Source organism: Centropristis striata, chromosome 15 (assembly GCF_030273125.1).
Source record: "Centropristis striata isolate RG_2023a ecotype Rhode Island chromosome 15, C.striata_1.0, whole genome shotgun sequence".
Lineage (NCBI taxonomy): Eukaryota > Metazoa > Chordata > Actinopteri > Perciformes > Serranidae > Centropristis > Centropristis striata.
The window spans coordinates 12,376,562-12,389,878 of record NC_081531.1 but is presented as its reverse complement, the minus strand read 5'-3'; the positions used below and the strand labels follow the sequence as shown (position 1 = coordinate 12,389,878).

At 36.6% G+C, this 13,317-nt stretch overlaps 2 protein-coding genes across 3 annotated transcripts in view; one reads left to right on the top strand and one right to left on the bottom strand.

Annotated features, from left to right (window-relative positions):
* The window catches only part of LOC131987275 (glucocorticoid receptor-like), an 84,861-nt gene extending 75,930 nt beyond the window's left edge, over positions 1-8,931 (top strand). For both annotated transcript variants that reach the window (XM_059352471.1, XM_059352470.1), the window contains 2 exons: positions 2,779-2,936; positions 3,885-8,931. In XM_059352471.1, coding sequence (XP_059208454.1) covers positions 2,779-2,936; positions 3,885-4,037 — 311 coding nt within the window. In that variant the 3' untranslated portion in view covers positions 4,038-8,931. The remainder of the gene's footprint in view (positions 1-2,778; positions 2,937-3,884) is intronic.
* A 2,291-nt stretch (positions 8,932-11,222) lies between these two features.
* LOC131987276 (rho GTPase-activating protein 26-like) overlaps positions 11,223-13,317 on the bottom strand; it is a 120,734-nt gene continuing 118,639 nt past the window's right edge. The window contains exon 24 of the mRNA XM_059352472.1: positions 11,223-12,468. Within this exon, the coding sequence (XP_059208455.1) occupies positions 12,380-12,468 (89 nt within the window). The 3' untranslated portion in view covers positions 11,223-12,379. The remainder of the gene's footprint in view (positions 12,469-13,317) is intronic.

Genomic DNA, 13,317 nt, shown 5'->3' with positions numbered 1-13,317 from the left:
ATTAATTTTTTATATGTCACAAAGGATTAGCAAATGAGTACATTCTGTTTTATTTACATTTTGGACAACATCCCAACTTTTTTTGGAATCATGCCAAACCATATTGTGATTAATTTTTTTTGTTGTTTAACGAGGCCTACATGTACTTCCATTTTCTAAAGATTTACTCTGTTATTATATTCTCTGCTCACTGTGGAGGCATGTGAGAAAAACAGAGTTCAAGGAAATTAAAGTAACACAGGAGGAGTAATTCATATACAAAAGGTCATTTTAAGAGTGAAGTATTCCTTAATGTTTGAGGTATAACACAGATGATTTACTTCTCGGTTAATTTGTCAAAACCTGCGGTAATAAGTGTGCTTTGATACTTTAAAAAAAAAGGTGGATAACAACACATCATTACACTTAAGATTGATGATCTGTAGCTGATCTGTCTATGTCAGAAAGCTGGTTTTTATTTGTTTTCCTTCAGGCGCTTTTCGTACCCATCCAGCTTTCTAAGGTCTCCCTTGAAAAACTTTCCCGTGAAAGTACAGTGTGTTCTTCTGTAGTCACTGTCTCAGTTGAAAATATCTTCAAGTGTCCATTAAGTACTTGATCTATGTAGACAGGCCTTTTTTTTCTCCTTTAACATAAAGCAGCTCTGTCTTGTAACCACCACATATTTACTTCAGTAGTTTCTTTGAAAGCTGTAAAATGTACAACGTGTTGAGCTCAGAGTTCAATGAGTTCAACTTTTCTGTTTCTTATGTTAAAGTATAAAATACCACTTGCTGTTTGGCTTGCTATAAAATCATCACAGTTGTTAATTGCCTAAATTGCATAAGAGGACATAATGAAAAACATCATTATAACAAACCCATTTTGTCCAATTTTGTTAATTGGAGAAAGTGGAAATGAGATTCAGCAGAAATGTGTTCTCATATTCTAAATTTATTCTGAATGCATTTTGAATTGTTGGCTTCGAAATGTACAAATTGAAGGTCATTAGAGGGCCAATCCTGACAAGGTACAACAGAAGGACAAAAAGCGCAACAGACCTCACTTTTTCTCCCTTTTAAGAGGTAAAATAATAATAGGCTACCAGTCCAGCTATGTAATTACCCCCCTTAAAGATCTCCATAAAAACACCACACAGCATGGCAAACATATTACTACATCAAACTTTTTTTGCCCATTATGTAAATTACTCTTTGCTGAGGAGGTGACCATTCTTCCTTCCGCCTCACTCTCAGTGAATGGCAGGGAAAGGATGCACTTTAGAGGCTATGTGCTCGTTATGCAGAGGAAATGACATTTCCATACTGAGTCCTGCGTGCATTTTTATACCTGAGAGCCGTTTCCATCTGTTCCCTTCAGGGAAGAGGAGGTCAAACTGTTTTTTTGTGCAAGAGAGTTGAAATTAAAATCACCCTATGGGAGAATGTGATTTACGGTTGAACATATGTGTTAGGTGCAGGAGGCCGTCTTCACTATCAGCAGAGTGAACAGCTGCACCACAGAATTTTCACAATAGTTTTTTGTTTTTTTTAAACCCACACAGATCATAGTAGCTCTTTTCTACTAAGATTCTGTTAAATAAAAAGACACATTCAGTTATTTTATACTTAATACTCCAGAGCAGAGAGCAGGAAAGGCAGGCAGTTTTTACTCTTGTGCTCTAGGCCAAACCTGAGCATGCATAATGAAAAGGGCCAGATAGCACTTGCACTGTGGTATCTCCCATTTATCTGATTATGTAAATCGGACAGTATTTCACCCCGACCCTGCCCTCTGTGGCTTTGCATAATCTCTCCGCCAGCTACTGTGGCTTTTCGTGGGCCCAGCGCCAGGCCCCAGACTGACAAGGAGTCTGTGATATGTTGACATGGTTGTTATGACAACTTCATATTGATTTTTCTCTGCCATCTATTGTTTTTAGCTCCCTTTTTTTTTGCACCGACCAGAATAGTCAAACTCTTCACTGTGTGTTCTTTAAACCCCATTGTAACTGCAGAGTTTGTGGTTCTGCTTGCATGCCACACTGGTTCAGGGACACACCACACAGTAGCAATTGATGTTACCTTCAGCTTTGCATATTTTCCACTGCCTTCAGCACTCTGATTAGGAAGTGCACGCATGCATCTATGTGTGTTTGGCCAGTGTCTCCTAAGGGTCCTTGTTTGGGTCCCACACAGTAAGATTTAATGAATTATTAATGTCCTGTGCTGGTTGTTGCAGCAGAGAACAGGGAAAACAGACCAAGACAAATAGCCACATACTGATGGATTTTCAGTTTGAGACAGATGCATAACCAGCTGTTCACATCACCAGCTGTCCAGATGGCAGAGCATATATATATATATATATATATATATATATATATATATATACACACACATACAATGAGGGTACATTGTTAGGTATTCATTGCAGTTGAAAAAAATGTTTTATCTAGTGAAGATGAACCTGAAAAATATCTACTAGCCCATATGAGTTCTCACTTTTAGCTCCTCCAGCAGCAGTAAAGACAGAAATTAACAACTCATCTTATAAGACATGGTGTAAAAGTTCTGATCTTGGTCTAACAACGACCTTTCAGGAGTTCTTGACATGCAAAGCCAAATATAACAGCAATATCCTAATAGGATTTTAAACTAGTTCATTTTATGTGACCAGGGATCCACTGAGGGGATCCAGCTACACATAATTTTTTCTAACTTTCACACTAATGTATCTGACGATATTTGGGTTTGTGTTGATGTTTCTGTGTCTGTGTTTGTTTGTGTGTTTGTGTAGTACCGAAAGATGGTCTGAAGAGCCAGGCGGTGTTTGACGAGATCAGGATGACATACATCAAGGAGCTGGGGAAAGCCATCGTCAAGAGAGAGGAGAACACTAGTCAGAACTGGCAACGTTTCTATCAGCTAACTAAGCTACTGGACTCCATGCAGGAGGTTAGAGAAGCACACACACACACACACACACACACACACACACACACACACACACAGCTATATAATGCATTCTTTATGTCTTTCCTCTCCTTTGTTCTGTGTATAATTTCCTACATATTATATTTTGTGGCAGTTGTATCTTTAGCATTTACAAGTGTCCCATGGCTTCCTTTTTCCATCTTTTTTAATGCTCGCTGGGCTTTTTTTCCCCATGTCTTACAGTTTAAGTGCATTTATAGCTTTTAAGTTCCCTGCACCATGCAGGGTTCAAAACCCTGAAGAATACACCCATAGATCGGACTAAGTGCATTACTGTATATTCTAGTCAAATCTATGAGTAGTAGAAGAAGTAGAAGTATTCTCAATTATCCTTTTTATATAGCATGTCTATGATGCCTTATGAACATACTTATAATGTGTACGTGCTTTTAACACTGTATAATAAAGTTATAAGAACTCATAATTATTCTTATTATATTATCATCTTATGACTTATAAGGCCAAGTGTCATAATACTTTATAATTGCTGTTCACTCACTAACATTGGTTTTGCAAGCCTATGTTTATAATGCATTTATAAACGTATAATGCATCGTAGCCTAACCCCAGATCACATTACAATGCATTATAACAGTGAATGTCTGCAGTTATGAAGTATTATGATACTTATCCTTTTTAGTCATTATAAAATGTTTTATAAGTGTTATAATCATTGCTTTAAAGCATTGAAAATGTTCATGAGGGCTTATAACTTAAATTATACAGCGATATAAGCAATCATAATGAAATATAAGTATGTTCATAATGCATTACAGACACGGGTTACCACACCTTCAACCTTCATTTTAAGCCTCTTTAGAAGGTCAATTTAAGTTATTTAATGTAATTTTATTGTTTTTTATATTTTTATATCTAATAAAGTCTCACTAATCTGTCTGTCTCCTCCAGATGGTCGAGGGTCTTCTCCAGATCTGTTTCTACACCTTTGTGAATAAAACCCTCAGTGTGGAATTTCCGGAGATGCTGGCAGAGATCATCACCAACCAGATACCAAAATTCAAAGACGGGAGCGTCAAGCCTCTTCTGTTTCATCAGAAATGACTGCCTTAAACTGTGAAGCAATGCCTTAAATCCTGCCCTGCCCGTGTACCTCTCCGGGGCCCCAAGCTTTCGCCCTAAGCCTTTGCTTGTCCTGCCTCTCACATCACTCGGATAATTCGATTCCTCGTTTTTCCCAGGCCCCTTCTAGGAATTCTGCCACACCCCTCCAAGCCTCAACCATTCAGCCTTATCTCGGAGCACAATACCTGCGGCCTCACGCCTCTTATTATGGTCCCAGGTTGGGCCAAACTACAGTGGGACACTCTACCAACCGATGTGTAGCCCTTCCTCTTGGCTAAGCAAGAAAAAAATTGTCCTCCAGGGGAAATAAGTTGGCTCTGAATGTATCATGGGCAGGATGCATTTTGGGCAATCTATTTTTTTTCCCAGCCCCTTCACCCACCCCCTCCTCCGTCCACGACCCTGTCCTCAGGTTTTCTAATGCTGTTTCTTTTGTTGACCGCCTGCCTCTTACTCTCCTGCCTCCAGTGTTTTATTGCTGTTTTTACTGACAAGCCAACACCTAGAAACACCTTTTCCACCCTCGACATGACACCCTAATATCCAACTCGCCGGATGAGCAGCCTGTTGAAGCTCCCTTCAAGTTTAAGCCTGCTGTTCCTCTGCTCACCTGCCCAGCTTGTCTATGTTTGCCCTTCCCAGCTCCACTGCGCAGAGAATGTAGTGAGTGTTCACTTGTTGTGGTTTCCAGAGGACTTTTGGCGATGAAAGGGGATAAACAAAAAGACAGAGAAATGAGAAACATTCTCTGAAATGAGAGAACTTCTCCTTTTTTTTCTTCTGGACCCGTGGATATTGAGGACGAACTGTTTTCAGCTGTGGATCAGTCATCACTTCTGAAATGATAGGAATCAGATTTATATACCTGACCAATGGAAGAAAAAACACAGATCGAGGATTATTTTATGCAGACATGCATCTCTGTACACACGCAAAAGTCACGCTTACACACACAAACACACAAATTATTCGTAGACACATTCACTCAGCGAAATGTTTACACAGGATGTATCTGAGAAGGGAAAAACAGTGCCTTTTAGCTTTTAAAGCTCTTCATAGCCATCCGCTCTAAACCGTGTTTTTTTATTTTTTTTTGCATCTAACCATTACAGACATATTTTTTCTGTTTTCGTTTTCTTTCCAAGCAGCCGTTTTTGGTGTTTTTTAATGTGGGCAGCTCTTTCTGTTCTTATCCCCAGACATGTACATAAGGAAGAAGCCTATGGTATAGATTAACAATGCATAGAGCAGTATGAAATATTAAATATGAAATCTTAATGTTTTAGGTCTTAAAAAGTCACAGAATCCCAGAAAAAAAGACACATTTTTAATGTGTGTTTCTTCACCAATGGAAAGTATATCAGAGAAATATACGGCATCTCCCAATCAGTATCACATTGTTACACAAAGTTACAGTACCCATATTATATCAACAGATAAGAATATTGAATATACACTATAACAAGCCTTTGAGAAGTTGCAGCCACACTGGTGCTAAATGGACACCACTGGAATTAAACAAGGCACTACTGACTTAAACATTAGAGTTTAGATTTTGGAATCAATGAGTCAGTGGATCAGCGAGTTGTTGATTGGAATCAAATTTGTTTACAAATCTTTGTAATTTATTCAGATGCAATCACACAAGTGAGATTTTTATAACTAAATTGCCTTGGAAAGAAACATCCAAGGCGTCTGTGTTTTAGTAAATAGCCATAATGATCCAAGCAAACCTGTCTTGAAGTCAAAACCGTCCTTTCATTGCCGGCTGCAGTCACACTGAGGTTCTAGTTTAGTCAATGGTTTCATACAACTTTATTCAAAAATGTGGTTTCATGGACTTACCTGGCCAGACAGTCTGTTCCCACCTCAGAAGTCACAGTAAGGCCAAATAGCAGTCATTTCATGGTGTGTGTTGTAACCTGACAGGAGTACTAGACAGGTTGGATTTTCAAAATAAGGTACCACCAACACAGTAAGAGCGAGACAATTTTCAAACTTCTTAATACTGAGGCTGTACTGAATAGTTAGAAGCTTTATTAATAATGCTGCATAAAATGCTGCACAGCTTCTTCTTTTTTCTTTGCATGTCTATTAATTTTGTTTAAACCAGGTAGTTCTGCACAGCTGCAGATAAAGATCCATGGGATCCAAACATCTCTAATAACTTCAGAGCACTATAAAGTAAAAAAAAAATCAAATTTGGTACAGCCCTTCTAAATACTTCAGATTGTATTTACTGACACTGTGTCCAGACCTTATAAACTTCACCTTATAGTACTCCTGATAGGTAAACAAAAGCATATTATTTGGGACATGTGTATTGCATTTCACTAAAAAATACCATTTTAAATTAAATATACCCTTTAATCAGCTTCATCTCAAATTATTTGCACAAACATGAAGTGGGGTTCTCATTAAGTTGTTGAGCTAAACGTGTCTGAAAAGGTAATTAGAGCTATCTATCTATATCATATATATATATAAATATATATATTTGTTTTGTATATAAGATGTAAAAATAGAGACACTCATAATCGATGGAACCTCTGATCTCAGCACAGGATTTCACCTCTACATATTTTTGGAAGACGATGCAGTTTGGTCCAAATAATTTGTGAATCAAAGCTCAGGCTATGAGTAAATACATCTCTTGGATGTTTTCCATTAGTGCCAAACGTAAAAGAAATCTAGTTTTTGTATGTATTTTCCTGGAGATGTGAAAGATTATTCAGTCGGGACTATATGGTTTTGTAATTTTGCTCGAGGGTGCTCATTTATGAAAGAGATCTTAGTTCAGTGTCACACCTACACCAGCTTAAAAGTACTGATTGTTATCATCCAAGTTGAGTGTATGATATGATAGGCTTATTTTGGAGATGCACAAAATATTGTATTTTTGAAATTGCAAAGTAAGCAGTAATATCTATTGTTCTCAAACAGGTAGTGGTCAGCATTTGGTACATTTTTAATGTAAAAACAACATTTGTACCAGCTTACTGTATGGCCAAAGCAAAATGCATTAATAGTGCTGTTGTACACATTGGCTTCAGCTGGAAGCGCAAACCCCCCCCCCCCCCCCTTCTATACCCCTAAGTGTTTCCTGTAACTGCCAGGCCTCTCTGGCTAAAAGGTTGACCATAGAGATTTTCAGACATTTATTCTGAATGGTACTCATCCCTTCGCAGCGCATAACTCTCAATGGCCGTTAACAGACCAGGTAGCAGGTTGCCATAGAGACCAGTCATTTGTGTGTTACTTATAGCTAACGGCACAGCAGACTCTGGACGCATAAAAGCTACTATTCAATAAGAGCCAATATGTTTTTAATCAGCCATGCTGCCAAAGGATGGTCACTCACAGCAGGGTTTTTCACGCAGGCTTTCAGCTTCACTCGGTCTTGTGGCCTTGAGTTGTGCAGAACACGGGCTTGGCATCGCTCATGTCAATGTTGATTATTCTGGGGAAATTGATGAAACTGTTTATTTGTTTGGGTGACTTTTGCATACAGTATTACAGTTGTTTCCAGGTGGTGGTGGTGCTTCAGAAAACCAGCTTTAACGTGTAGATGTAATCATATCCCTGCTCATTTCTGAATGGCCATAGGTGTATATAGCAGCGCCGACATATCCAGTGCAATGTAAACAGTGTCTATTATTACAAAATATTTTTACATGGACATAACCGCTATACTCCTATACATTTTTCTCTTTTACCTTTCAACTACATGTAAAGGCCTTGCGAAAGGGAGACAGAGAGCCATAGAAATACAATTTCAAATCAGGAAATAGAGAAACCCTTAACAAATATCAATGCTTTTGGAGATTGATCTATTGTAAAAAACAAAAACAAAAAAAAATATTTTCTGCGATTTTGAATACATCAGCTTGATCGTCTTTGATATGAATAATTTTACCCAATCCTTTTTGTACATTGAACGAGTCAAGAAAGTAAATATTTTTCTGTTTGTTGGTTTGTGTTTGATAAAGGTAGACGTGTTGAATACATTAGGAAGTGTTAAACATGTTTGTCTTGTGAAGTAAATGTAAATTCTACGAGTCAATGGGAAAGTCTATGTGAATGCTCACTGTGTTTTAAAGTTCTAAGGAAACGAGGGAGAGGGAGGGATGGAAGGTGAGATGTACTGGAGGAGGTTTTTGCGTTATATAAGAGTGACCAAAGCAGAGGAGAAAAAAAAAAGATTTAACAAACAAAAAGAAGTATTCAAGCAGTTACATTTTAAGTAGCACTTATTATCCAACTTCTAGTACTTCTCATTTTATTTGAAAGGTATATTTTGTAAAGGTCCAGGCTGTGGACCATGTATATTGCTGTGAGGATTTACTGGTCACTTTAAAATAGAAAATGAAAGAAAAAAAAAAAGTTGAATCTCCGTGTGAAAGTAAATCTACCAGAGCCTGACGGAATTGCACTACCCTCATACTGGTTGATAAAGTCTATTTTGTATAAACTACATGCAAATATTATCTTTAAAGATTAAGGGCAGATCATGTTTCACTGGTACATATGGCTATAGCTTTCATTGAAGTCTGTTTTGTTCGTATTTCATTTATGTAAATGTAATCCAATGTAAAAACAAACAAAAAATATAAAATGTTTGTTTAAAAAAACAATAGTTTGTTTTACTTCTGTATTACACCTACTCTGTAGTCAGTGTCGATATTTTCACCTATTTGATTAAATGTTGAATTAAGTTATCTGTGTTGTTCTTTGACATTGGATTTAGCATCGCGTTGGCAACAACTTGGATGATGTTTTTGTCATCACTGGTTGAAAGTGAAGATTCGGAAGAACTGATTTCTCTTTAGTTCAAACATCTTACACAATAAAGTTTCCTGTTTTTCAATGCTCAGCTCCAGTGGTTTTTTTCTCTCAAATCTCAAGTGGTTTAACTTTACCTGTAAATGTGAATTATATGTATTAAAACAGATCATTTCAAGAAGTAATTCTGCATTTTAAGAAATACATTTGTTGACTAGTTTAGCCTTATTTTATGTCAGAACAAATGACTAAAAAAAAAACGCATAGGGAAGTACTGTATGCCATGGAAAATGCTATAAAAACTCATGAAATAGTAGGTTATAAAAAATGTATAAAAATGTAATTTAAAAAAAAGCCATAGTATAGTGTGTTAAAATGCCATTAGTGTCATCAAAATTTCATTTAAAAAAAAGGTTATAGTACAGTAGAAGAAAAACGTGAAATTTCGAAGTGCCTAAAAATGCTTTAAATGAGTCAATTATTCTGTTGATGCATGTGGTAGTACAGTTTGTCTAAAAATAGCAAAAAAAACCCCACCATATTATATGTCCAAAAATGACACCCTCAAAAAAAGTCATACTATAGTACATGTGTCTATTTTAGTCAAAAAGGTCAAATTTTAAAATGCTAGAAATGTATCTATTATAGTCTGCTGATGCATGTGGTAGTATAGTTTGTCCAAAAATAGTGGTAAAATGCCACTAAGGGATGTCCAAAAAAAAAAAAAAAACCTCAAAAAAAGTCATACTATAGTATGTCGATATTTGTCAAAAATGGTCGAAATCATAAAATGCTTAAAATGAGTCAATGGTAGTTTGTTGATACATGTAGTAGTATAGTTTGTCTAAAATTAGCAAAGAAAAAACACCATATTGTGGGATATCCAAAAATAACCCCCTCAAAAAAAAAGTCAGTATGACGATTTTTGTCAAAAATGGTGTAGTTTTAAAATGCCTTAAAATGCTTAAAATGGGTCAATTATGTTCTGTTGATACATTTTAGAGCATAATATGACCAGAAATTAGAGAAAAACGCCATATTATGGGATGTTCAAAAATGACGCCCTAAAAAAAAAGTCAATGTCGGTTTTTGTCAAAAATGTTCAAATTTTTAAAACTCTAAAAATACTAGAAATGGGTCAATTATAGTCTGTTGATACATGTGGTAGTTTAATTTTTTCTAAAAATAGCAACAACAAAAATACCATATTATGGAATGTCCAAGAATAACACCCTCAAAAAAAAGTCATACTGTAACATGTTGATTTTTGTTTAAAAAGGTCAAATTTTAAAATGCCTAAAAATGCTAGAAATGATAAAAACGTTAGTCAGCCTTTAAAATGCTTGAAAGTCACAGTATAGTTGACATAGTATAGGTCATTTGTCATAAAATTGTTAGTATGCCTATAAAGTGTCATGAATAGGAGATTAGAGAAACACGTAGTTAATCGATTGCTGTGATTGCAATAAAAAATACATAATTTTGGTCCAAAATGTCACTGTTAACTTCAACACATTCAAATAAAAAGGAAGCACATGAACATGTGTGAATACAGCCATAGTATGAATATCCATGCACGAGAACCAAAAAAAAACACAAGACACCGGCTGCAGCTGTTGAACATTTATCTTTAATTCTGCACTGTCAATTCACCAAAACATCTGAAAGAATATTTAAGGCTGTAGATAGACTTAAATGATTAAAAAAAAAAAATCTGGGCAACAAATATGGAATTAAAGAATTAAGTTAGTATGCTAAAAATACAAAATATAAAATTTCATACTTAAAAAAATTATACCTTATCAAATGCTGTGTATTTATTTACAATGTCAACAAAACACCTCAAAATGAATACAGTTCAGGATTGAGTCTTTAAGAAACTCTGATAAATAACAAGTTCAGATATGAACAAAGTAGTCTCATTTCACATTTAAGTTTTTTTTTACTCTCCCATTTAATTTTCATGTTAAAAATGCTAAAATTGTCTTTCAATATTTGTCCTAAAAGAAAATAATTGAGTTTAACAAAAAGCTTTGATACAGACGTTCACCAAGTGGTTTGAGGAAAAGGTTTAGCTTCCATTCATTAAATGAGGACATTGACCGGAGCCCCAAAGCAGACCAGCTTATCAAATAGATATAGGAGCAATTATTAAAAATTATTTATTTCTCCTTTCTTCAAATGTTGGAGCTTTTTTTTAAAAACACACTTCTGCATTTCATTTAATTGTAAATGACAGCGTTGGCTTTAAGCACCAGCTCCAAATGTAAATGTCCGTCCTCAGATAATTACATTATTAGCATCGTCTTTGTGATTCTCCACAAAGCAGAAAAACACCCTTGTGCTGGGTCATTATTACACAACTCATATTTTGAATGTGAAATTACTTTAGTTGTTGGCTCAAGATTAAAGCATTTACAGTAAAGGTTGAATCTGCATGATGGTAAAAACAAGGGGCTCTGGGATGTGAAAAATACAACATAATTCAACATTATACAAAATTGGATCCAATTATTTCCAACAATCAAAAAATAAGCTGGGAAAGCCGAACGAAGCCTCACAGCTTGGCTTGTTTTTACCAGCAGGAACCAGTTGTTACTCTACATTGTAAATCGCTGATCTGCTTGTGGAGCTTGTTTGAATTTTTTATTTTACATTTTTTTGTGAGGGCTCTGCAGGGAGAGGCATTATAAACAAGGATAAACCTGACGGTGACCTTTTGACGAATTGTTTTGAAGACGACCTCATCCTGTGCTGATCTGCCCTGGGGCTCCTGCTGCTCAACTGGAGCTCTAAAGCATTCGCCAGGTTGAGTCTTGACCTAGGGAATTACCAGACCGCCACAGCAAGTGCTCACAAACACATTTACAGCCGTACAACTAAAACCCAGTCATATAAATCGGCTTTAAAAGCTCCGGTCCCCCCAAATGGGATTAGCAATCATTCAAACAGCGCACAGTGAGGAAGTGAACTTGCAAGTCCGCAAGTTAAAGGCCACTTGCTTTTTATCTTGTTCCCTGTCATCATTTCCATCATATCCACAGGGAGATTTCTTCTATTTCTGGCTGACAAAAAGAGGAGATTCTGAAGCAATGGCAGTGCAGTTTAAAGTCATAAAGCAAGGGCTGAAAACCTTACAGCTCAGAAATGTCAACTCATTTATACATGTGATTTCCACACTCTTTTCTCTCACACACATTCCAGGTTCATTACCACATTCTCTTCTCCAGGACTTGGGAAGCCATCCACACTAATCCAACAGTTGGGAAACACAGTGGGACTCATCTTTTTTTTTTTCCAGTGCAATTCTTGGGTCTCTCCTTCGGTCCTGCATCATACCATTCTATGTTTCTGCTTGGTCCAGTTTCAATTCCCAGTCCAGCCAAGACAAAAGAGGCCTTATCAACAATGGTCCAGTCCATTATAGTATACAATCTAATAGAGTCTGTTCAATATTGTGCAGATATAGTCCTCTCCAGTCCAGTTTGGTCAACTCCAGTCCAGTATTGTCCAGTTCAAGTCTTTTTCTCGGCCCTGGACTATAAAAACTCCACATAGTTTTCTGGTATCAACCCTGTTCGGCCTTCCAGAGTCCCTTCCAGCCAGCCGGGCTCCCTGGAGGCATGAACTGGATAGAAAGAGAGACAGAAACATTGGTTTGGTTTAAACATCTCAAGATAGATGGAAAAATATCCAGAAATATGTATCACTTGAACACATGGACAGACACATGTGCAGACAGTGTGTGAGAGAAAGAGTAAAGAAGACAGATGCCAATAACTGAGAACAGGAAAGTCAACAATTTCACATGTTCCTCATTATCAAAGTGCTTCATATCTAAATATTTTGAGCGGACATCTCTGGCAGAAACATCACACAGCAATAGCTGCTAATAAGTGAGGATGAAATATGTGTCTGGGTGAGAGGTGTGAACTCCAGACTCCTGTTCCAACAGTATCAACTACTTTATGTAAGTACTTAAATAATATTTTGATAGAAGTGATGATCACACCCCGTGGATTCAGGTTTCAAAATAGGCAAAAGCCTCCAGAATTTGAAGTAGAGTGAGACCGCCTCTCCCAGTCCCATCTCATTTGTTCAACTGATTTAAAACTGCAGCCAGGTCACAAACATTCTGCAGCTTAGCAGTACACTAAAATATGCTTTTGAAAAATCATATATGAGAAAAAGGCAATGCATCACATAATTGACATGATTGACAGCTGCATTCGAGGCTACTTCTCTAGTTGACTATTTGCAAATGCCATTAAGAGCATTATGAGGAGGTGGAGCAACATGATTTTTTCAGATAATCTGTTTCATGTATTACTGTCAGGATATAATGACAGTTTCAACAAATATGACAAAAAAGTATGAATTAATTAATTGGAGACAAAAGCTGTACACAAAACAATGAAATATTATGGCCTTATATAGTTTATATGGTCAACATATAGGCAATTGTCTATTCACACAT